The 24364-nt window shown below is 45.2% G+C and overlaps 1 protein-coding gene across 4 annotated transcripts in view; it reads left to right on the top strand.

Annotated features, from left to right (window-relative positions):
* Positions 1-1092: 1092 nt before the first annotated feature.
* Positions 1093-24364, top strand: part of ripor1 (RHO family interacting cell polarization regulator 1) — a 38874-nt gene continuing 15602 nt past the window's right edge. Inside the window, exons 1-14 of one of the 4 annotated variants that reach the window (XM_061721593.1) lie at positions 8205-8233; positions 8465-8654; positions 12801-12924; positions 13309-13461; positions 14890-14968; positions 15060-15083; positions 15181-15234; positions 18398-18547; positions 18719-18782; positions 20947-20990; positions 22065-22190; positions 22547-22695; positions 22790-22922; positions 23555-23668. In XM_061721593.1, coding sequence (XP_061577577.1) covers positions 12827-12924; positions 13309-13461; positions 14890-14968; positions 15060-15083; positions 15181-15234; positions 18398-18547; positions 18719-18782; positions 20947-20990; positions 22065-22190; positions 22547-22695; positions 22790-22922; positions 23555-23668 — 1188 coding nt within the window. In that variant the 5' untranslated portion in view covers positions 8205-8233; positions 8465-8654; positions 12801-12826. Of the gene's footprint in view, positions 1342-8204; positions 8234-8284; positions 8655-12800; positions 12925-13308; positions 13462-14889; positions 14969-15059; positions 15084-15180; positions 15235-18397; positions 18548-18718; positions 18783-20946; positions 20991-22064; positions 22191-22546; positions 22696-22789; positions 22923-23554; positions 23669-24364 lie in introns of those variants that run through there. The other 3 variants (XM_061721590.1, XM_061721591.1, XM_061721594.1) reach the window with 3 other exon arrangements.

Genomic DNA, 24364 nt, shown 5'->3' with positions numbered 1-24364 from the left:
GTTAAAGCGATTGGTCAGAGTTAAGAAGGTATTTAACCGTTGAAACACAGCTTTTTCAGTAACCTTAATGATTAATAGAAGGTCTGAGATGGGTCTGTAGTTTAGCATCACCAACTTGTCCAGATTGATCTCTTTCAGCAGTAGTTTGATGACTCCTGTCTTCAAGAACTTCAAGGCCTTCAAGATCTGGGGGACAACACCTTACAAAAGGGATGAGTTTACTATTTGAATCAGATCAGATGTAAAACTTTCCTGAAGAAATCTGTGGGTACAATACGGAGACAACAGGAGGATGAGTTTAGATGGTCCATAATATCCTCCAGGTTTTTGTGGTTGATCGGCTATAACTGGGTCATTTTGTCCAAATCGGTGGTCAATTGAGGAGGTTCAACTCTTCTGACTCCCAGCCTGAAAGTTGGCACTTGTTTCAGGGCACATTTACACCTAGCAGTCTGATGTTATGATACTTGGCAGTTTCCAGATGGGTACCTATCATCAGTCTAATCTGTGACTCATGTTTGGTGGGAAAAAAAATGTTTTCTGTCAATTCATTCCAACTTCATCTGGGATTATATATATCACAACTACCTGTCCATAGAGACCAGGAGCCTGAACATTGGTCTGATGGTTGTAAAGATATTCTTGATTTATTCTGGGTGAGTCAAGCCAAACCACACAACCCAGTACAGGTACCTACGGAGACTGGACGCAGTACCCCTGATGGCCTCTAGGGGTCTCCCAAACAACACTCCTCAGAAACTTTAGCCTCTGTCATATTATGTATTATTATTTTTCAAAGCAAGAAACTCAAGAAAAGAAAACTTCACAACCTTCCTCCTGAGTGAAGACTGGATCACCCTAAAAGTTAAGAATGAATTCTGAGGATGTGTTCAGGATTCAGGAAGACATTGGTGTTCGTCTCTTCAGAGGGTTTTCCATCAGCAGACTGGTAGCATATTGATGGAGGGTCATTTTCTCCAAAACAATATGTCCTGCTGGGAGAGGGAGGGGCAGGAAATCAGGGTGATGTCATCAGGGACAAGGAGGAGGGAGGACCGCCCTGCTGTTTCCTGTTTCCTCCCCCTCCTCCTGCTCTTATCAGTGTGTTGGAGAGAGGATCAGCAGGAGAGAGGACGGATTAGCAGAGATGACTGAGTCCACAGGCAGAAGAGGACTGAAGTCACCGAGGCTAAATTTCTGACCACAACAACCAGAAAACACATGACAGAAACGACCTTGCCTGTCTGAGATCAGGAGTCCACCAGGACCAGTACCAGTTCCAGTTCCAGGAACCTGGAGAGGCGTCATTCCTCAGAGTCACCATGTATAGCGGATATGGAGGTATGGACTTTTTAAGATCCACCACATCGCCTCTATTAACTGGTTTTAAATAGTCAATTTTAATTTTTTCAAAAGAGGATAGAAAAGAAAACCAACACTGAGCACGTAGAACTGTATCGGTACTGTTTAGAACAGAGGAGAGGTGTGCCGGAGCAGCAGCACCCTCTGTTATCCTGTTAGGGCTCATCCCGTAACGTCAGAAACTGCTTCCCGACCTGCTGAAGGTGGACCCACTCAACGTTGTCATGAATCTTTTCCATCGTAGTAATGGAAATGGTTTCATTGATACGTGGGGAAGAAGTATACGTCCAGTGACGTAAGTACAACACCTGTCAGAGGGTCCAAATGTGGCTAGAAAGGAATCAGGCTGGAAGTTTTTAACTGGTTTTCTTCCCAGTATAAAACAGGGTATCTGAAAACACCGACATGGTAAAGTAGACCCTGGCCATTGCCACATCTGTCTCTCAAGAGAGGCGCCAGCTCTGTTTCTGTTACTGGACTGGACCAACCAGTAATGTAAAATGTTCTTATAGGTTTCAATCAAAAACAGAACTTTTCACAGAAGTGCAACAGAAATGACACATCCCCAGGTCACATGATGTGCAAAAAACTGTTTTATTGTCTCTTCTGTGGGAAGTCTCCTTGGTGGTGGCATAGCAGGTCAACCAGAGGAGCTACCTATGACCCCCCGGAGAGCCCTCTGACCTGGTCGGGTCCACGTAGAATGGCCTGGCTTCACACATTGCAGATGCCATTGTGGAGTCAAAATATTTTTTTGTAGAGTGGTGGTAGAAATGAGTTGGTTTGGGCATCTTGTGAGGACCTCCCCTGGATGCCTCCTCCCGGGGAGGTGTTCTGGGGATGACCAACTGGGAGGAGGACACAGGTCACACTGTCAGTTGGTCTGGGAGCTCCTCAGTGCTTCCCTTGGGGAGCTGGAGCAGGTGGCTGGAGAGATGGAGGACTGCAGGTCTTTCTGCTCCATCTGCTGCCCCAGAGACCTGAGCTTGGATAAAAGGAATTGAATGGATGGAACCTGCCAACATTAAAAGGTTCTGAATGTCCATCACATCTGCGGAGGCATCACCGTTATTCTTAGAAGGGTTTGCCAGATGGGAGAACTTTTGTGACAAAACCTGAGCAATATTCGACTGCAGAGAAATAAATCACAGTGAATTCTGGGATATAAGAGATTGCAGTAGATGATTTTTTTTAGTTTGGAGCTGAATAAAAGAGACCTGTTTATTCTCTATGCACACATCTCCAGGGTGAGAAATGCTCCAGCCACCATTCCTGCTTCAACCGGATCATTGAACGCTTTGGAGGGGTGTATTAGAATATCATGCAAGGTTTTACTAACTTGATTTAACCTCTTCCAAGCAAGCTGCCAGGGAAGACTCTCAACACCCCATAACAAGCAACCTGCTGATTTATGGGTTTAAAGCTAAGACTCTATACCAGTTTATATTTCACATGCAGGTAGCAAAGATTGGTTTAAGTTTCAGTTAAAACAATATCTTTTAAATTTTTATGAATGATGATTTGTCATTTAGAGGGAACAAAGTGAAGGTTGAAATATAATTATAGGTAGTGTAAACCCTATCGTAATAAGGTGAAAAGTGGTCAAATAATTTTAGATAAGGTCATTCCAGGCAGGCATTGGTTATAAAGGTGTTTTATTTGATTTCATTTCTATGTATGTATGTCTGAGAATGATGGTGATTTAGTTCTATCCTCTGTATAGATTGTGATTAAGGGAGTTGTGTCTATTACTGTTTTGTTTTGTCATGTGTAATGTATGTCTGTATGTATTAAGTGTTTATTTGTGTGTTGTTTGTATGTCGGACCCCAGGAAGAATAGCTAATGCTGTGGCTAATGCTAATGGGGATCCTAAATAAAACAAACAAACAAACTCCACAAAAATGACCCTTCTGAAAGCGGTCTAGGAACAATGTCACAGTCTACAGCCTGACTCTGAATCCGGTCTCATAAAGCTTTGGATCCAGAAAGACCGACTTGTTGAGTTTGCAGAGCAGTAATAATATTTAAACTGATGGAGGCCGAGGCCCCTGGATCTGTAAACATTAACCTCCTCCTCTTAACACTGTTAAAACTCCTGAAATGATTTCCAGAGTTCCCAAAGCACCAAACAGGAGTCCCTCAGTGAGCTCAGAAATGTAGTGTTGTCTTCAGATGGTGTCTTGAGAGTCTGAGAGGTCATCCTGCAGATAAACGCGGAGGGTCGGAGGGTCAGTTAGTCCGAACACCTGCTTCTCTGCTGGGAATCTCTACATCCTCTTCAGTCAGATTAGATTGAGTCAGAAACACTGCAACACACTGGGACTGGCTTAAGGGCCGAATGCTGGGACCAATGTTTCAACATCATTTTTAATTAGCTTGGTAAAGACTTAGACTGGTTTAACTTCTGCCTATTCTCATAATATAGTCTTATATTGGTATGGTCTGGTTCATGCATGCCTTCAAATATATTCTGGTTTACTCTGTTAGTAATGAAGTGCGTGCGTGCGTGCGTGCGTGCGTGCGTGCGTGCGTGCGTGCGTGCGTGCGTGCGTGCGTGCGTGCGTGCGTGCTAACTATCATTATCATGAACATGCTGCAGTGTTGGTTCATGTGTGTTGGAGCGCTAATGATGATCAGGTCCAAACTGACGGGAGTTCTGGGGTTGGACCACAGTGAGACACATGGTCTTGGTCCAGAATAATACAACACTTTCCAGGTGTGTTGGAGGTGTTAGTTCATCCATGTGAGGACATGGACATCAGGATCTGACCTGCTGGTCCTGCAGGCAGCCTCAGACTGAAAACATCGACATGAACCTGCAAGTCTGTGGAGTTGTTTCAGTGCAGCCCTGCACTTCCAGACAGAAATGTTTCTCCTGATTCAGACTGATCTGACTAACCTGCCCCCAGGTGTCAGTTTGATGACATCTCCCCACGTCGTTTACTCTGAGTAGGATACCTCTGTCCCTCCACATGATGGTGGGATTCAGGCTCCGAGCATTTGTTTAATCTGGATGCCTCCCAGGGTCATTCCCAGAAACAGCTAAGTTGTTTACATTCCACGTGCTGAGGACCAGTTTTAGAAACCGATTCAGCACACCAAGCCCCACGCAGAGTACAGCCGGTGGTCGGCCCACAGGACAGAAAACCCCTGTGGTATCAGGCTCAGCCTAACCGGACCCCATGGATAAAGATCCAGCCACCAGGCGTTCATCAACGAGCCCCACCCACAGTTCTAGTTCCAGGGTAACCTTAGTCCAGGTTAGGGACATTGAGCTCTATGCTTCTTCACATATACATCCTTAGTCTGGCTCGTCCCCTGGGATTTGCTTTGGGAAACCCTACCAAGGGCTTTATCCCCTGACAACATAGCTCTTGGGATTGTATAGGCATGAAGAGATCTCCACCAAGCTACGGTGGTGCTACAAGGAGGGGAGATCACAGGTAGAAGCGGCTGGGGTAAATTTCCTCTGTGGATGACTGGACTGAGAGACAAGAGAAGTTCACTCATCCACAAGAGACTGAGACACTGCTCCTCACATCCAGAGGAGCCAGATGAGGTGGTTCATCTGGTTCGGATGTCTCCTGGATGTCTCCCTGGGGGGGAGCCCTCCGGCTTGAAATCCCAGGAGGAGCCTCCGAGGCAGACCCAGGGCACGCTGCATTCCTCCTCCAGTCTTTGCCTTGTTAAATATGGAAACTCCTCCCTCGTGAAACATCCTTACCAGATAAACCACCTCTACTGGCTCCTCTGGATGAGAAGGAGCAACAAATCTACCCTGTCTCTCTTGGATGACTGGACCTCTCCTCCAATCTCCAAGGGAGAATCCAGACACCGTGCAGAGGAAAGTCCTTTCCTGTTAAAGCTGCTGGTCTCGGCCCCGAACCTTGACTCTGCTCCTAATGGTGACCTTACACCTTAAGGATTTTACGAGGGATTTAAAGGTCTCAGACAAATGTCCAAAGTCAGAAGGAAATCCCGAGGAGTCTAGGTTGAGTCGGGTTGCTGCTGGCTCTCAGTGGTTAGTTGTGAGGTAGCAGTCGGAGGCTTCTCCCCGTGTGGACGGTACAACAACATCAAACGTGTAAGATGCTACTTTCTTTATTCCTGCAAACAACAACCAACAGGACCATCGTTAAGGAACCTGTTGCATTGGAGTTAGTGGTGACCCCACAAAACCTCTGGATTAGAGTGTGGGAGAGTATCATGGCGGCAGCAGCAGCTGAATAAAGGCTGGATGTTGGTTCCAGCTGGCCTGTCTGGGTTTGCTAAGGTTTTGCATGTGTTCTGGAGGTCTGCTTCTGGTTCCTTCCAGTTCAGTGTCAGCCAACCTTTCCTTACTTTCACAGAAATTCTTGTTCTTGTACAGTTAGGAAGCCCCGCCCTCTATGATGTCACAGAGCTATGAAGACTCAGTGAGGACACCGTGTATGTTCTCTGTAGTAATACTCCATGTTTACGTCGGTTCTTGAACTTCCAGTAACATCTGAGTCCGAAATAATTCACCAGAAAACTGTGAAAGGAACAAAATGCACATTTCAACAAAGTTGTCTCTTCAAACGTTTTTATGTTCACTTTTAAAGCGATCACACTTGCACATCCTGACAACACCCGCAGTCCAGGCTCATGTCCACCGCCGTGGCCTCCCTCAGTAACTGGGCCGACACCAGTGTCTCTTCCTGGAAACGCTGGCCTCTTCCTGTGACTCAGTAAAGCCGGTGCCGCTTTCTTACAGGAAGTTCCTCCCTCCTGGATTTCCTTCTGACAGCAGTAACCTGATCAGGGGCTTTCTGGGAACCAGCATTTATATCGGGAAAATGAAAATACAAGAGTTTTGATGGGAATCATCCTTTTTCCAACTCGGTCAGGATCAAGGATTTGCAGAGCTGGAACCAGGACTGGCGGAGAAGAAACCAGGACTGGTGGAGCTGGAACCAGGATTGCTGGAGTTGAACCCGTGGTCACTCGGCTCTAAGCTTGCAGGGTTTAGGGCCAATCCCAATACACCCCCTACTTTCTACCACTAGCCCTAAAAATGAGTAGGGCCCTTGTAATCTTCCCTAGGGATTGGGACACCACTTGCTACGTCACTGCGTGGTTTACGTTCGGGTACGTAAGCGACTGCGTAGTTACGTTTGCACATACGTCACACCATATCAGGAAGCCGAGAGCTAAAAGCTGTTTTAATTTCAGCTGTAGCGCTGTTAATATGCCACTTTATTAAGTTTTAATATTTTTTCAGGCGTAAAAGTAACCGTTAAGATCCCCAACCTGGGCTCAGTTTATCCAAATAACACCTGTTAAGAAATTTTCTCCGATGTTTTCGGGATGAGAACAGCCTGCCGGCTTAGGAGCTGATTTATGGTTCCGCGTTAAATTGACGCAGAGCCTACGGCGTAGGGTACGGCGTAGGGTACGGCGTAGGGTACGGCGTAGGGTACGGCGTAGGGTACGGCGTAGGGTACGGCGTAGGGTACCTACACTGTAGGCTCTGCATTGGTGTAACGCGGAACCATAAATCAGCCTTTATTCTGGCGAGATCTGAAAAGAATTCGCAACAACAGGAAAGCGAGTGATTATGTACATTCACTGAGTGAATATTATGAAAGTAAAATATATATTTCCCGCTAGAAATGTAATCAAAACGCATTTTTATGCAGAAACTGACTCAAAATATTGATTTTATTCACTAAAAATTAGAAATGTCCGCCATGTTTTTTTGTTTGATTGAGACTGCAAATGAGGACGTAAAGCATTCTGAGACATTTTTCTGGCCCTCGGTCACGAAGTCAGCATCTGAAATCCCTCGCTGTGAAGGGCTAGATTCATACACACTAGCCCTCGAAAAGTCCACTACCCCTACATGCAAAGAGGAATTGGGACACCACTACCCTCACGGGAACACGCAAGATTTAGGGGTAGGCCTGAAAAGTAGGGCTAGGGGGGGATTGGGACTGACCCTTAGTGTCAGCTCTGGAGTTGCAGGATGATTGACTGCAGGTCCCAGCAGACTTCCACTTGGAAGTATCCTAAAATGATCCTCCCTGTTCCTGGCTCCTGGCTCCTGGCCTTGGCTCCTGGTTCGTTCAGCTGATCTCCGCTAGAGGAGCTCCTGCTGAATATTTGTTACAGGACCTCCTGGCCAAGCATTGTTTGGGTCATCAGAAATGACTCTATTTACCAGACCACCAGCACCAGCTGCCTGGGGTCAGCTAAAACTCATCCTCGGATCCTTCTGGATCAGCCCACAACCAGTCCCACTGGTCTGTTGATGTCTTTAAAACATCAATGATGATGTTCTGGTAGGTCTTTATTCACAACTCACAAGTCAACACAGAGCTTAGTTGCTAAAGTGAGGACAGTTAGTCATTAGCTGTGCCAGCTGTCAATCAAAAGACTATAGCTAATTTGATATGAATTAGTGACTTAGCAGAATTTTTCCTGATGAGGTAAGGTTGTCATGGGCACGAAATCCAGCTATGGAGACCCCGGGTGTTTTTGCACCAGACTTTAATGTTAATTTCTGCTTTAAAGTCAAACTTTTGAACCAGGAGGTCGTGGAGACCCTGATCCTTGGAGCTTTTGGCTGCATCCAGGTGGAGATGGAGCAGGTGGATGGATGGCCAGCTCTGGCCTGCAGCTGTTTATTAGCTGGTGAGGGGGGGGGGGGGTTCAGAGGGGCAGCGGTCACCTCAGCAGTTTCATTATGCTCTCACCCACTGGTGTGTTTGTCCACTCTCACACTGTGTGTTCTGGATCTGCTGGTCTGTCTGGATCTGACATTCCACACATGACTGTGGTACACACCCAGTTTCCCCCGTCCACGCACATACCAGCAGGACCACTGGTGGACGTCACGCTACCTGAGAGGTGAATAAATGCTTGACGGACAGTCGTACCTGATAACCCCGACGGGTCAGAATCAAGGAGCAGCTTCTAGTTCTGTTGAAGATCAATAAAACTGCAACATGGAAGTCTGGAAACCTCCAATCCTTGTGTGCAAAAAAAAAACCTTAATTGTCCTGTGTGAAGACTTTACGCTCTTTAGTGATACTAGATCAGTTAGAAGATACTGATTTAAACATTTCCACGTCCTTGAAGCTTGAAACTAGGACGTCAACGGAGGAGGGGATTCAACTCAGCTGGGTCCCGGTTGGGAGGATCCTCTCGTGGACCTCTACCCAGCATGCAGCAGGTCCTGGACGGGCAGTCCTGGTCAGCAGCGGTGTTCCTGGCTCTGCTTCAGCCAGGAAGGGTTTGTGCTTGGAGGTAGAGACCTGGGGTAACTGAGGTAAGGTGGGCGGGGTCCAACTGACTCCCAGGTTTATTTGTTCCACCCATTTCTGGATTAACCATGTTGGGCAGAGTCAGCTCCGCTGAGATGGTGTCCCCCAGACCTGCTCCACCTGGGCTTCATGACACCTCACAGAAACGTCAGGGGGGTGAAGAGCTGATTTTAGTGTCAGTGTTAACCGAGCACCAACCATGGCGCGTGTGTGTGTGTGTGACAGAGAGAGAGACAGAGAGAGAGATGGGGTTGGTTCCAGAAAGGTTTGGAAAAGCTGTGTTTCATGCTTCTGTTTGGATGATGTGGCTCACATGATGTTCACATGATGTAGCAGAGGAGGAGGGGCGAGGACAATCTGTGGTTACCATTGGTTACCATCGGGCTGGACTGTTCAGGATGAGAGTCCACTAAGGATCGCTCTTTGTCTTTGTAGAATACGTCAGGTCAGTAGGTTGGGCGGGCGCCATCTACAGAGGCCGTCATCCCTGTGCAGGTAGCGCAGGTTTGAGTCCCGGCCTGTCGCTCTTCCCCCCTCTCCCTACCCACTTCCTAAAAATCTTCTTTTTTTTAAAGATCACTGGAGTGGCTGGTAAATAAAAACAGGTGCTTTTATTGGTTCAAAGTCCAAATAACATACGTTTATTTGTCGATCCGCATGATCACTGAAATGTGATGAGGGTTTGAGTCGGTTTAGAGGTTTAAGATATTATTCCTACATCGGCAACATCGACTCTTCAACCGATGAGTCCTGACATTACTTCACCTTCATTTCATTGTCATTTATATGTAAACTTTGTTCAGAAACTCCTTCCAGGGGGAGCAAAACATGTCTCCCGCCCCCCGTTGTTGCAGACTCGGAACATGTATTGATCCAACTTGGTATATTAAAACAAATTTCTGATTGGTTGTATCAGTTTAAAGTATCAGAGGTCGATGACTGTTTGGTTACATTTATTTTTTACTTTGACAAACTGGGCATTCCCACCAGTCACACCACCAGTCACCTGATGTGGATGCCTCTGGTGTTATATTACTTCTTATTTATTTTACAGCGTTTAAAAGTCACATGATTATGCCCCTTCATTGACCACTGAGATCATAAAATCACCAGTTAAAGCAGGCTCTGATGTTCTTTGGTTTTGTTGCTTCTTATGCTACATGAAATTCCTCTGCAGTAACTTTCTCAATACGATAAGAGCTGCCGTTGGAGCTCTACTCTTGGTTCAGTCTGCTTTCTGCTCATGTGCGGATGTTTCTTCACTGTGATCTGAACATTTTTCCACCAGAGCCACGACCTTCGTTTCACCTTCATTCCAGGGTGGAGATAAAGCGTTTCAGAGACTGGTACTGACCGCTTCATTCCAGCACAAAACTGCAGAGCAAATAAAGAAATCTGTAAACACCTCCCTGTTTCATAGAGGAGTGTCGTCCGTCTGCATGTCAATGCAACGCGTGAACACTGTTGGATAAGATACATGAAGCTGCTGGTTACTCTGACTAGTTACTAGTTACTCTGACTTAGGGCTGTTCGATTAAACGATTTTAAATCGTAATCGCGATTATGTAATTAGAACGATGTTAAAACGTGAAAATCGTAAAATCGATTTTTCACTTTTCTTTTTTTTTTTTTTTTTTTTTTTTTACCTTGTCTGCACACATATTAATGATTGATGGAAATACCTCTCAACACCTGCGACAAGTGCCCCATCGGAGAGGCTCTTTAGTGTAGGAGGGGGCGTTGTAACATGCCACCGGGCATCCCTCAAGCCAGATGCGGTAGACCGGCTCGTGTTCCTTGCAAAAAACTTGCAAATGTGAATAGCAAATGTAATGACTGACATTACACACCTCTACCTCCTTCATGGGTTGCATTATTATTTAGCATGCAAAGACCCAGTTTAGTTTAACTAGAAAATGTCTTGTTTTATTTAATTGGAAACATAACTTACTGTATGTTTGCAAGTGCTGATTTGCTGATTTTTTTTCAGAGATAAAACTTTATATTTTATTATATTTTTTTTAAACTTTTTTTCAACTTATTTTACAGAGTTTTGCACTTTATTCATTCATTTTTGGTTTAATAAGAGCAAAGTTTGCACTTAAAGCCCAATGGGGCAAATGTTCAATAAAAAAACAGCATATTTGAAATCATTTCTTTGCCTTTTGTCAATTCACAAAATAATCGTAATCGTAATCGAAAATCGGATTTTGAGAGAAAAAAATCTAGATTTTATTTTTGGGCAAAATCGAACAGCCCTAGTCTGACTAGTTACTGGTCATTCTGAATAGTTATTCTGACTACTTACTGGTTACTGGAGCAGCTCTCTTTAGTCTGGTTAAGGGAAGCTAACCAGAGGACACCAGCTGGACTGCCTTTAGATCCTCTACAAGTGGTGCCAGAGCTGACCAGGATGAGTGGACCAGGACCTGCAAGTCCCATCGGTAACAGGCCCAGGCTTGTGGGTTCTTACAGGTTCCAGCAGAACCCTGTGAATGACAAAGAGATTGTCCCATTCTTTTATGCAGTTTATGATGGAGCCAAATGAGGTGTCATGCCAAGGACGTGGAATAATCTGCAGTGGTCTGTAGACCTGAAGACATTCCCTTACTGAAGACATTCTTACTTACACCTTTCTTACACTTACAAATCCCTCAATTCTCTCGCCCCCCAATACCTGTCTGACCTCCTCCACCAACAAACTCCATCCATAAAGCCTAGCATCTGAAGAAAGTCTTCAGATGCTAGGCCCCTCGGGGGATGTAGTCCCCCACCCTCCACAGTTTCAAAGCACATCTAAAAACACACCTCTTCTCCTTGGCTTTCCCAGATTAGCTAGGTCCCCTCCCTGTTTTGCTTTGTTTGTTCTCCACCTTTGTAAAGCGATATAGGGTTTCGCTATATAAATGCGAGTTGTTATTATTATTATTATTAGTAGTAGTAGTAGTAGTATTAGTTTTATTATTATTATTATTATCCCTGACTGAAGAAATTCTTCAGCAGTGATCAAGCTTCTTCATCACTTTGTTCAAACGCTGAAGTCTAATTCTGGTAGTTGGTGAAAACCAACATTGTTCAATTTCCCAGAAAGGTCTGCTGGCTTCACCCCTGAGTTAGCATTTCTGGTGTGGTCATTGTCCTGGAGACGGTGGACTGCTGCCACAACACAACCTGATAATCTTTCAGGAAATGAAGCAGGAAGTGGCTGGATGCGATGAACCCGTCCTGACCTGGTTTCAGTCATTAAAGGGTAGACTATACACCGCGATGGTCCGCCAGGTTGCAGACATGGAAGTTGATGTTTGTAGCTCTCTAAAGCCAACTTGTATGTGATTCAGCGAGTTTCCAGAGGAATTCCTTCATTTCCAGTGTTTTGTTTCACTCCAGCAGAGGTGACCTTTCCTCCTCAGCCCTCCTATCTCCTTTTGTTAAACTTCCTGTCAGGAGAGGGAGTCACATTGGACTTCCTGCAGGATTGTGACATTTCCTGTGGGGTGGGAGGGGGGAGTTTGTTAGTTTGCAGCCTTGAAAAGGCTTTTCAGCTGGTTTAAAGAACAGATGAAAGACCTTGCTCCAGGACCCTGCTCCAGGACTCAGACTCCTAAAAAATAAATAAATAAATAAATAAATAAATAAATAGAAGAGTAAAGAGCTGAAGGATGTAGGACGGTATACTCTACCAACGTCAGCTGCATCAAGACCGTCAACAGCTGTTTGAACCACATGCACAAAGGTCGCCATGGAAACCTCTGACATCTGAGTTCTACACGCAGCATGACGTCATGCTGGCAGGAACTGACTCCACCCACCCCGGAAGTGCAGGTCTCACTCCAGACCATTGTGGTCGGTAGATCTAGACCCTGGTGCTCAGTAGAGGAACTGCATGTCTGAATCAAAACACTAGCGATCGGTAGAGGAACTGCACTTTATTTCCTTACTTCCGTGTTAAATTCAACCTGGAAAACCAGATGTTGTTCTTTTGTGATTTCGTCTCGACTTCTTGTGATTTGTGGTCCTAAAGCGTTTGAGAAAAAAAAATGCATGAATGTTTTATCAGCATGGAACATCAGGTGTGAGTGGAGATAACGTGGAGAACAATCTGCTCCAGCCTGAAACTTGTAAGGCATTAATTTGCTTTTGTCTTCTTACAGGGAGACCATCTCGAACTCTGTCCACCATGTCTCTGTCCGTTCGGCCGGTCAGACGAATCCCCTCCAGATCCATCACTAGGAGCCAGAGCTTCACTGGAGTCAACATCCAGGACAAGCCGTACAGGTACGCACACCTGCTCTCTGCCATCTTCACTGGTGCTGGGTTGGACTCCTGGGTGGACTGGCCCACCAGCACCACTCTGGCTAGAATATTTAGTTGGCTGTGAGAATGACTTTTGTTGGTCCCGTTCATAAACTATTTTTCAGGCCCAAAGTGGAATTTAGAATTCATAGAAGCTTTGTCTCTGTTCTCACTCATTTAAGACCATAATTTATTTTGATAATGATGTTAGGAAGTGAGAAAACAATGAAAAGCAAATTAAGAGCAGAGTTTTGGCGGTAAGAGGGCGAGACTTGATTCTCCAGAAACGTCTCCCTGAACTGTTGAATATATCGGATGAATCAGGTTAATTCCTGGATGTGTGAAGTTCTTCTCCTTATGTTGCAGGAACTTCTCAGTGTTCAGCACTCCTGGTCTCAGCAGGAGGTCCAGCAGAGCAAGTAGGATGTTCACCATGCCCACCAAATCTAACTCCCCACCTAAAGTTCCTCAGCCAGAGCGCTTGGATCAGGTCTACGAAGCTCTGAAGAAAGGCCTAGAGTGAGTCCCTGATCCTCGTACAAACACATCTGTGCAACTTTTATTCTGAAGGGTCTGGGGCCTCATTTAAAATGGACTGCGTAGGAGTCATACTAAAAGTGCACGTACACTCAAAAGCCGAAAATGCCGGGCACAAAAAAAAATCTGGATCAATAAAACCCTGTGCACGCAGACTTGCACGCAATTTTCGGTTTATAAATCACAGTCCAGCTGGAAGGTTGCGCAGGTGAACCCGCCTCATATCCCGCCCTCTACACGCCCACTTCATACCAAAAATGGTATGTTTTTGCATATGAATGAGCCTGCTGAGCATGCGCAGTGGCTTCCTGCAGCCTGTTTGGCTTCAGGATGAATGAGAAGTATCCAGCCACTGAATTTCACTGAGATCTGAGATCGAGATGTTGAGGATGAGGTGGAGGACAGGAAAACGACATTATTTTGTGGTCACAGTAAAAGTAGAAAAATAAATAGTATAAAATACAGCAAGTGAGTGGCAGCACGCCGTTGCTGCGCGGAACGCCGTGAGTGCCCCGGCGCAACAGTGGGGACATGCCCCCCATCTTTTCAAAATCATGTTTTTGTTTAAAAACTAACGGTAGGATCAGCCATTAATAAACGTTTGTGCGAAGACGATGCGAGAACGACCCGGCAGCTCCGCCTCACCCCCCGCTCCCCCTCCTCCCCTCCGGTCTCCCCTCAGAGCTGCTCAGGGCGGGTTTATGGTTCTGCGTCACCAACGCAGAGCCTACGGCGTAGGTGCGCGTCGCTGCGTACCCTACGCCGTAGGCTCTGCATCGTTTTAACACGGGACCCTAATTTAGGCACCATACACCCGCACGTAAAGGTTTCACGCGCGCGTAAAACTCATTATATATATAAAAAAATCTGTGTCCCTTTAGGGAAGAAATGAGGGGCTCCGTGGAGCCCCTAAACGCTATAAGAAGCCCCTCATTTGTTCTGTCCTAAAGCGGTGGGTGTGAGGAGGTTCCCGGCGTGTCACCGCGGCTGCAGCAGCACCAGAGTCCTGACTGACGCTTCACACACAGAGGGACACGATTAGCGCTATTTTATTATAAGTTTGATATATTTTGTGATATGTGATGACATTATTAAGAGTATGACATGAATCTGGCTTCATTTCACCACCTCAATCCCTGCGTCGCCAGTTCCCCGTGTCTTAAGTAAATTCTTACGGGAGGGTGAGGGTTGCCGTAAACATAAGCAGATTTTTCGGTTAGTTTTTTCTTTTTAGATCCGAGGCTTTACGTAGATGGCGGCTTCCGCAACTTTCAGGCGCTTTTTGTGCGCAAGCAAGCTTTATAGATGAGGCCCCTGGCCTTTAACACCGTCGTTGGTGGTGTTTAACACCATCTATCTTCAGTTATGACCCACAAATGTGGTTGAGATCTTCTCTGGTTGTGCTTTCAGGTCGCACCTTCAAGTCCATCAGATGGACCTGGACAGCTTCAGCAGACAGATCAAGGACTCCAAGAGGAACTCCAGACTGGTATGTCGTGGTCTTTATGCAGTCTGAGACAGTCAAACCTGTTGACCCATTTACACCATATGCTGATGACGCCATGTTTTCCGTTCCCCAGGGTTTCCTGTACGATTTAGACAAGGTGAGATGCACTCTTTGGTTGTTTCTAATTATTTAAGTGACACGTCGTAACAACACATATGTCAGTGTTGTAACTACATGTGACTCTTGTCTGACAGCAAGTGAAGGTGATTGAGAGGTACATCAGACGCCTGGAGTTTCATCTCAGCAAGGTAAGACCACCACAACCACCCAACAAGTCTGTTTGTTGCTGAGGAACATTTAACAGGTCCAGCTGGATTCATTTTCTTCATATGGATAATAGTGGTTCTCAAATAAACCTACTCTTGATCAGTCTGATCCTAAAAACTTTAGGCCCATTTCCAAACTTTAGTTTATGTCAAAAATTTTTTAAAAAGGAGCGGCCGAGCAGCTCACCTCTTATTTGGAGGAAAATAAATAATTTGATGTCTTTCAGTCCGGAACAACTCATTCAACTGAGACTGCTCTACTGCTGCTACTACTACTACTACTATTACTTTCATTTAGCAGATGCTTCTATCCAAAGCAACTTACATCTGAGGGAACAAACACACTATTTCGCCCAGGGAGCAATTAGGGTTAAGGCCTTGCTCAGGAGCCCAAGGTGGTTCATCTTGGTTGGCATTCCGGGGCTTGAACCTGGGTCCGCCAGACCACCTCTGTAGCCACTAGACTACCACTGCCCCTCTCCTAAAGGTCTCCAACGATGTCCTCATGGCTAACCCCAACCCTAACCCCTAACCTTAACCCCAACCCTACCCCCCAAGCCTCTGGTCAGTATGTAGTCTTGGTGGTGTTGGACCTGACAGCTGCCTTTGATCCAGTTGAACATGTAGTCATGTCACAGCGTCTTGATAGCAACACTCTACTTGTTGTTTATCTAACACAAACCTCGTAGTGGCACGTCCACTGACAAGAAGCCACCTTAAACGTGTGTTTATCTGATCAAATGTGGATAAAATATCTCATCTAGATTAGATATCAAGGCCTTTCCAGGGAGGAATCTAAGGGATCATGTCTGTGGACTCCTGACTTCAGGTCACTGACTGGAGATGACTTTCATCCAAGCTTTAATAATTACTGTTCAGTTACAGTTACGTCAATTTGTCCAAATTCGTTAGAGCCCCTGAAGATGGAGGTAGTTTCCTTAAAATAGCTTTAATTCGGGCTGCTCGGTGGCGTACTGGGTTAAGCAAGCGGCTCATATACTGAAGCTACAGTCCTCCTGCAGCGGTCACAGGTTCCAATCCCAGCCTGTGCACCTTTGCTGCATGTCATCCCCATTCTCTCTCTCTACCCCCTTCATGTCTGCAACTTGAATAAAGGGCCACTAGAGCCACAAAACAAATCTTAAAAAAAAAAGCTTTAATTCATGATAAATCATTAATAGATAGATAAGTCATTAAAAACTGTCCGATACGTGTGGACCTTGTTGTAAGTGGAGGGGGTGGAGGGAATGCTGACGGAGCCTAGAAAGTTCTCTGCAGGATGAAGTGTGATGAAGTGTTATTTAATGTCCTGTGGACAGTAAATAACAGGAAGTACTTTGAAAGGAGCCTGAGTCGGCTCTTTTGAGGAGTCGCTCGGAAGGTCGTCCAGCATGCAGGAAGAGACACGAGTCCACCCTGTCTTAGTTTGAAGAGTATGTGCATGTGACTCTTACTCCACCTCAGGTGTCTGTCCCACCTGACTTTGTCATGTCATGTCAGCCACCCATGTCCAGGAGCATCACACCTACAGTCCGCTGGGTTCTCCTTCAGCATCCTTGCCGACTAGATAACTTGAATTTTGCTAGAAACAGCTGACTTCTCTCAGCTGATCCAGAACCGGGCCCTGGAGGAGTAGTCTGAGGGAGATGGACACACCTTCTCATGCTCTTCTGGGGTACAACGTTTTTTTAACGTATAAATGATCCAAGTTCTTCTGCAGAGTTGAGTTTGTGCTGCTTATCATCTTTATGGTATACTTTACTCATTTCACCAGATTCCTTTGGTTGTTGTTGTTTCTTTTGTTTATATAAATGTTGATTTATCTAGATTTCAGACTCTAGATTTGCCTTTAAGATAGATAGAAGATAGATAGAAGCTTTATTTGTCATTGTATTATATACAGTGTATCAACACAATAAAATGTAAGGTGCTACTCTGATTGGTGCTTTAAAATAAAGTAATATATATGAAACTACTAATAAATACAACGTGTGACAGACAAGACATCCCCCCAGACATACATACACTTCTCACACACTTCAACCTCACTCATCACCCCCACCCACACAACCATACATACAGTATTCCCATGCTCACAGTACACAATGTAGCAATGTAGGTGTCTGGTAGTAATATAGCAGTAAAAGCAGCAGCAATAGATTAAGTCATAGGTGCAACAGTCCGAGGTATTGTTAAACCACTCAGTTTTTCTTAATCTAGACAACCAACAAATGATTGTTAAACTCCATTTGTGGATTGTAGGGAAACGGTAATGAAGCAAAGTTTTGTTAGAGGTGATGCGGATATTTCACGTTTGGAGAAAGTTTTGACGAGGTTGTTGGGATTGACCAGTAGTCCAGTCCAGAACACCGGCCGCTAGAAACCGAATGAAACCATGGAAACGGACAGGTACCAGGGTTCTTTGGTCTCTGATAATGAACCAGGTCCAGCTGAGATGGAGATTCATCTACCATACCTCATAATGATAACGGCGTCCCGGAGGTGGAAGACGATCCAACCAGAGGGCAGGTGCCAAATTCAAATCTCCTCCCATTATGATATTTCCAATAAAGTTTGCCAACTTCCAGCCCTCAATCAGCATTTTCAAACATGAAGGAAGTCTGTTGCTGTTGTTTCATTGGTTATAATCATAAATGCACGCCAGGACACACATGACATCTTTGAGCTCGCTCAAAAGCTTTGGTCGGGGTCCGTTTGGGTCACCTGTCACCAGAGGAGATCCGTGTCCGAGGAAACAGACGCAGCACTGAGCAGAAGTCTCTATGTAAACGGACAGTTATGTAATTTCATTTTACCTACGTGGGACATTGACGCAGAACATCACATTTGGTACTTTGGGACCTTAATTTTCTTCTTCATTGTTTTCTCGTGTTCAATTTCACAACTGAAATACTGCTGCCATGACCTCCAGCGGTTCTGCTCAGTTTCATGCACATTTGTAAACACCTATACAACGTAGAAATGGCAGGGTGCTCATCCCCATATGTGAGCAGAACAGGCCTGAAGGCGTGTTGTGTGGCCATCCATGCATGTGGGAGAGACTTTATAATAGCTGCAAAATTCAGAAGACTGTCTTCTCCGCTCTATGTCTAAGAGGTTTTCTCTGCTGTTGTTCTTTTGTCAGATTGAGGAGCTCTACGAAGCCTATTGCCTCCAGAGGAGACTGAGAGATGGAGCCAGCAAGATGGTGAAGGCTTACACCTCCTCTTCAGGAAGCAAGGAGGCAAGGGAGAGTCTGGCAGAGGCCAACAAGGGCTACAAGGAGTACACAGAGGTAGGATGACATGGAAATTGGAAATACTTGGAATTGGAAAGGGCCAATATGCATGAAGAAGCAACAGGATATACAGTAATACAAGCAGTGAGCATCGGACTGTTGGTAACAGCAGATGTGGAGCTGAGATTGTGGAGAAAAGACCAAGTAAACCTTTGGTTCTCTCTGCAGAACATGTGTACTCTGGAGGGTGAACTGGAGAACCAGCTAGGAGAGTTCCACATTAAGATGAAAGGTGAGTTCCCAGACCCCAAATACAGTCAATGTCAATGTTTTTCATTTATTTCCCCTTGTGGGTTAATAAAGTATCAGCTCCAAAGAACTATGGGACATTTCCCCAATGCTTCTGTCTGGTTTACTTTTGAATGTACAATATAATACATTTTTTTTTTGCAACATGTACGGGTCAAAATTATGATCCAAAGGTGATTTTTGCCTTCAGAAATCAATGAATCGACTGATAGATACATGGTTCAGATGCTCTACTGGTTGGACCTGGGGTCATCAGGGGTTTCAGAGACCCAGCCTGGGTTCAGACTCGAACCGGTGTCCCAGCTGCAACCACATCTGCTCCAGGTCTGCTGTCCTGATCCAAACCTATCGAGAGGCTTTTTCTGCAGCTTCAGTATCAGCTCAGACGATGCCCAGCATCTTAAACACTTTGGAGAAATACCACCCAGCAGATCCTCTGCAGCTCACCTCCAGATTCCACCATCCCCAACCCTGTGCTCTTCCCATGGTCCATCAGTTTCTTGGTTTAATGTGACTCAACAATCATGTCTGATGTGGGTTTTATTCTGACTGGAAACTTTTGCTTCTTGCTGAGGTCCACTTCCATTTTCCAGTCTCTAGCGGTGGTGTGGAAGCTGGGCAGTCCTCCAGGTTGTCCACGTGACTTATCTCTGGCTTTTTTGTAGTTGATGGCATTGACAGTAGTGGTTATGCTCTCAGAAACTGTCTTTAGCACCGGGCTCTGGTACCTGCAATACTGAACAATTGTGAGGGCTTCTGGGCACCATCTCAGGAGATGTTCCAGGGTTTGCTTCCCTGGACAATGGGGACAGGAGGATGACTTGGCTGTTGCTCAGACACAAAGTTTTACAGGACTGGGTTGGGCATCATAAACCACTTGGACCAAAACCCTGATGTGGTGGAAGTCTCTTTTCCAGATGTTAAACCTCTTTTGTTGCATCACATGCATCCCGTTTGTTCCAAACTCCTATCTGCTCGTGAATACCTTCTTTACATCAGCCCACCCTTCCTCCTGAACTAGATGTTGTCTTTGCCTTGAACGTTGTCGACTCTGTTGACCATAAAGTAACTAGCGCCTACAGGACCTACTGCAGCATCCGAACCGGACTGAAAAGAGTCATGAGCACAGCTCGTGCTACTTCAACACTTCGTTTAGTAGTGATGTCACAATGCCGATCGGGAAAGACATCATCCTGGAACTTTATTTCTTTTATATTTTTATTTCTAACCTGGTATACTCACCAGAGCATCACTTAGACTCTGGCACTGCAGGCCTTTCTCCACCACTAGCTAGAGTATGTTGGTGTCTCAAATACGTTCACGTCCCACATGACGTTCTTCACTTTGCTTGCAACGGCAAATAGAACAGTTGGATTCAGGGATTTCATTTTTCCAGCATCCCTCGACTCTCTCAGATGTTGACAGGCTTGTACCATGGACGCTGACTTCACGTCCAACCAATGTGCTGTCAAACGTGAAGAACGGGGCACGTGTCGGAGCTCCAGATGTCCGTCGTGAAGCTGACATCTCGCTTCCTTTAACTTACATGGCAGATTTTCAGAGTCTCGTAGATTCAGAGGCGTATCCCTGACACCACGAGTCTAAAACCTAAAAGGGGGCTTTATCTTGTCATCCAAGTTGTGTTTTTCTGTTATTGTTCCTTGACTTAATAAACTCCCACTGCTCCTTCACCTGAGGGCTCCTTACATACTTGATAAGGCTGCTTGTGGTGCTCCTATAAACATTAGAACCACCTTTTGGAAGCTTCGTTCAATGATCATCCAATGATTATTCAAGCGTAACCCCTTGTGCTGGATTTTAGAGCCATGAAGAAGAGCTGGGATTCTAAAAATGATGTGGTTATCAGATGGTGCATAGACATGAATACTCACACACCCTGATTAATATATTTTGGGAGAATCTGGTTTTATTTAGCTTAATGGAGATTTGCCATGTGCTTTCAGAACCCAATAATCTGTTAAGGCTTTTGGTTCTGGTCATTTCCAAGGATAAGCTGGAACCTGTCTGAGTTGGTTCCTCCTTCATGAAGCTGGAAGACTTTCTACCTGACTTCTCCTACAGCACTGAGCCAGTGAGTGGTTTTATTCAGGCGAAGAGAAGTTAATTTCTTTTCATTTTTCTTTCAGGTCTTGCTGGATTTGCCAGATTGTGTGCTGGAGATCAGTATGAGGTTTGTTTCACCTTCTTTGTTCCTGCTGAAATACTTGCTGTGGTTTTAAGAAACCACCGTTTTGGTTTGTCTCCATTAGTCCAGTGTGTGGGTTACCATAGCAACTATGTGGATTAGGACACATCAGCAAGGTTTTAAACGTGAGCTCTTATTGTTGATGAAATGGTTTAAACATCTAAAATATTTTCTATCTTTGATTATAAATAAAACTGTTTAGGTAAACAACGGATACATTTTTCATTCCACTGTGTTTGAGTTTATGTTGTTTATTTATGTTTTTGTTTATGTTGCTAGCAGTGATAACGTTCTTATTATAAATATTTTTCTATTTTTTGGGAGCTAACTGGTCTGTGTTTGAAGTAGAAATGCAGTTCACCAAAACGACCATATCAGTCTGGTGACGTGTGCTGTAACTTTTCTCAGACGGGTAATATGGTTCCCTAGAAAATCAAGGATTTATCAGAAAAACCTTCCACAGAGGTGAATGCAGGAATGTCGGTGAGTGTAAGGTAGAAATATATACTTTATTTATCCCAAGCTGGGATAGCTGGGTCTCTATTCTGCTCTGAAGGCCAGATTTCTCCTTACAGACCTCCATCTAGATGGAGGAACGTCTGCCCTCTCTCCCATGACGTGGTGCTCTGAAACTCACCTGTAGTTTCCGTTCTAGAAGCTTCCAAACGAGACAATTAACTCACAACCCGTTTGTCGACAATTTTATCGCAAAAACCACAAATGTTTTGTAGTTGTTACCATAGCAACAAGATTTCAATTGAGTTAGTTTCTCTTTAAATAGCAGTCGGATGGATGTTTGACCTCAGGTTACCACGGTAACCATAAACTCCTAGTCAGAGGTCAGTAACTGAAACTCAGAAGTGATGGTCATGGAAAGACCAGAGTTAGGGAGGGATGGGGGGCGGGTCGCCGTAGGACTCCCAGCACAGTTTCTTACTGTAGTAATGCTGACTGATGCAGGATTCAGTTCTTGACTAGTTCAGAGACATTTTTCAATGTGTGTGTGTGTGTGTATGTGTGTGTGTCCGTGTGTGTGTATGTGTGTGTGTGTTCATGCAGGTGTTCATGAAGTACGGTCGGCAGCGCTGGAAGCTGCGGGGGAGGATGGAGCTCAATGCCAAGCAGGTGTGGGACAGCGAGGAGATGGTGTTCGTCCCGCTCGTCAGTGACTTCCTGTCAGTGAAGGTTGGTGTCTCCTGGATGTTTTTATATTTAACTGTTTAGTTTTAACTCTAACCAGTAAAACCAGTCCGATCTGGACTGCTGTGGGTTTCAGCTAGACCAGGTCCAGGTTGGAGGGCACAGGCGGCTAAAACCAGGACAGGGTTCCTGACATCAGTCCTTCAGAGGCTGAAGGAACTGGATGGATGGATGGATGGATGGATGGATGGATGGATGGATGGATGGATGGATGGATGGATGGATGGATGGATGGATGGATGGATGGATGGATGGATGGATGGATGGATGGATGGATGGATGGATGGATGGATGGATGGATGGATTATGGCATAATCAGATGCATCTTTGTGGTTTCCTAGGTAACAGAGCTGAAGAGCTTAGCCAATCACGTGGTCATAGGGAACGTTTCCTGTGAAACGAAGGACCTGTTTGCTGCACTTCCTCAGACGGTTGCTGTGGACATCAACGATCTTGGAACCATCAAACTGAGCCTGGAGGTCACCTGGAAGTACGTGATACTTTCACTCTCAGAACCAGACCTGAACCTGCTGATGTTCATTGCTTTTCTTTATTGTCTCTGTTCTCCATCTTTTATGCATCAGTCCATTTGATAAAGATGACCTGAGCTCACTGGCGAGCACCGTCAACAAGGCGCCATCTGTCAGCAAGAGATTCTCCACCATCCTCAACCAGAGTCCGCCTGACACACCGTCTCTACGAGAACAAGCCTTCTACGTGAGTTTGTCACATGTCGGTTGTTGCTTTTAACCACCTAAAGAGGACCCCTGAACAGAGGGCAGTTGACCCCAGAGACAACTGAACCTGTGTTTAATCTCCTAAACCATAATTCAGTATACACGTTCAACACACCAAACGTGTGGAAAAAGGCCATTTGTAATCCTGGAAAGACCATTTCCACCTTACAGTTTACAGAGTTTGGTTCAGATCTTCTGGTCTAGACAGTTTGGTTCAGGTTTTCAGATCTAGACAGTTTGGTTCAGATCTTCTTGTCTAGACAGTTTGGTTAAGATATTCTGGTCTAGCCAATTTTGTTCGGATCTTCTGGTTTAGACAGTTTGGTTCAGATCTTCTGGTTTACAGTGTTTGGTTCAGATCTTCTGGTCTAGACAGTTTGGCTATGGTCTACTGATCTAGATTGTTTGGTTCAGATCTTCCAGTCTAGACAGTTTGGTTCAGCTCTTCTGGTTTACAGTGTTTGGTTCAGATATTCTGGTTTACAGTGTTTGGTTCAGATATTCTGGTTTACAGTGTTTGGTTCAGATCTTCCGGTCTAGACAGTTTGGTTTGGTCCACCCCCCCTAATGTCTCCATCCATCTCCTCCACCTGCTGCCGTTGTGGGGTCTAGTCTCTGCCTCGGAATCTAACCAGACGGCAGCACTGGCCGATGCTGACCATCTTCAGAGGTACGCTGAGCCACAGCTGCCCCTGCAGTGACATCTCTCCAGGACCGCCGTCAGCAGTAAGTCCTGATGACATCACAAGTAGAGTAGCAATCCTCTGGTACCCTGGTGATAGTGCAAAACTAGACTAGAACCGTGCTCATATGGATGGTAGTGGCTTCATGGAGACATGAGGTTTGTCTGGAAGGTTTCCAGCTGATTTCACCAGAAATCTGCTTCCTGTTCCTGCGTTTGGTGAAACTGCAGATCTGAACTCCTCATGTATAAATGTCCATCAGCCTGATGGACTCCATCCATCCATCCATCCATCCATCCATCCATCCATCCATCCATCCATCCATCCATCCATCCATCCATCCATCCATCCATCCATCCATCCATCCATCCATCCATCCATCCATCCATCCATCCATCCATCTATCCACCCTGTACATCACTCACTTTATTTGTATTCATCCTTCCTCCCTTCCTTCACTCAATTCTTCATTTTGTCATCCCTAATGTCACGAAAACCAACAAAGTGGACCACATCAGTCCAGCTCTGTGCTCTTTATCTACCTTATCTATTGTCCTTATTTCTTTCTTTTTTGTTTACATTTTAAATCATGCTTTCAATTTATATTTTAATGTCTCTGCAAAGCACTTTGAATCACCTTGTTGTTCAAATGATTTATAGATAAACTTGCCTTGCCTAGCCTTGTCCAGCTATCTTTCTCTCTATCTTATTCTTCTTTGTCTTCTTCTAACATATGTTT

Source organism: Cololabis saira, chromosome 5 (assembly GCF_033807715.1).
Source record: "Cololabis saira isolate AMF1-May2022 chromosome 5, fColSai1.1, whole genome shotgun sequence".
NCBI classification, from domain to species: domain Eukaryota; kingdom Metazoa; phylum Chordata; class Actinopteri; order Beloniformes; family Belonidae; genus Cololabis; species Cololabis saira.
The sequence above is the reverse complement of the archived record's forward strand: the minus strand, read 5'-3'. Positions and strand labels throughout refer to the sequence as shown.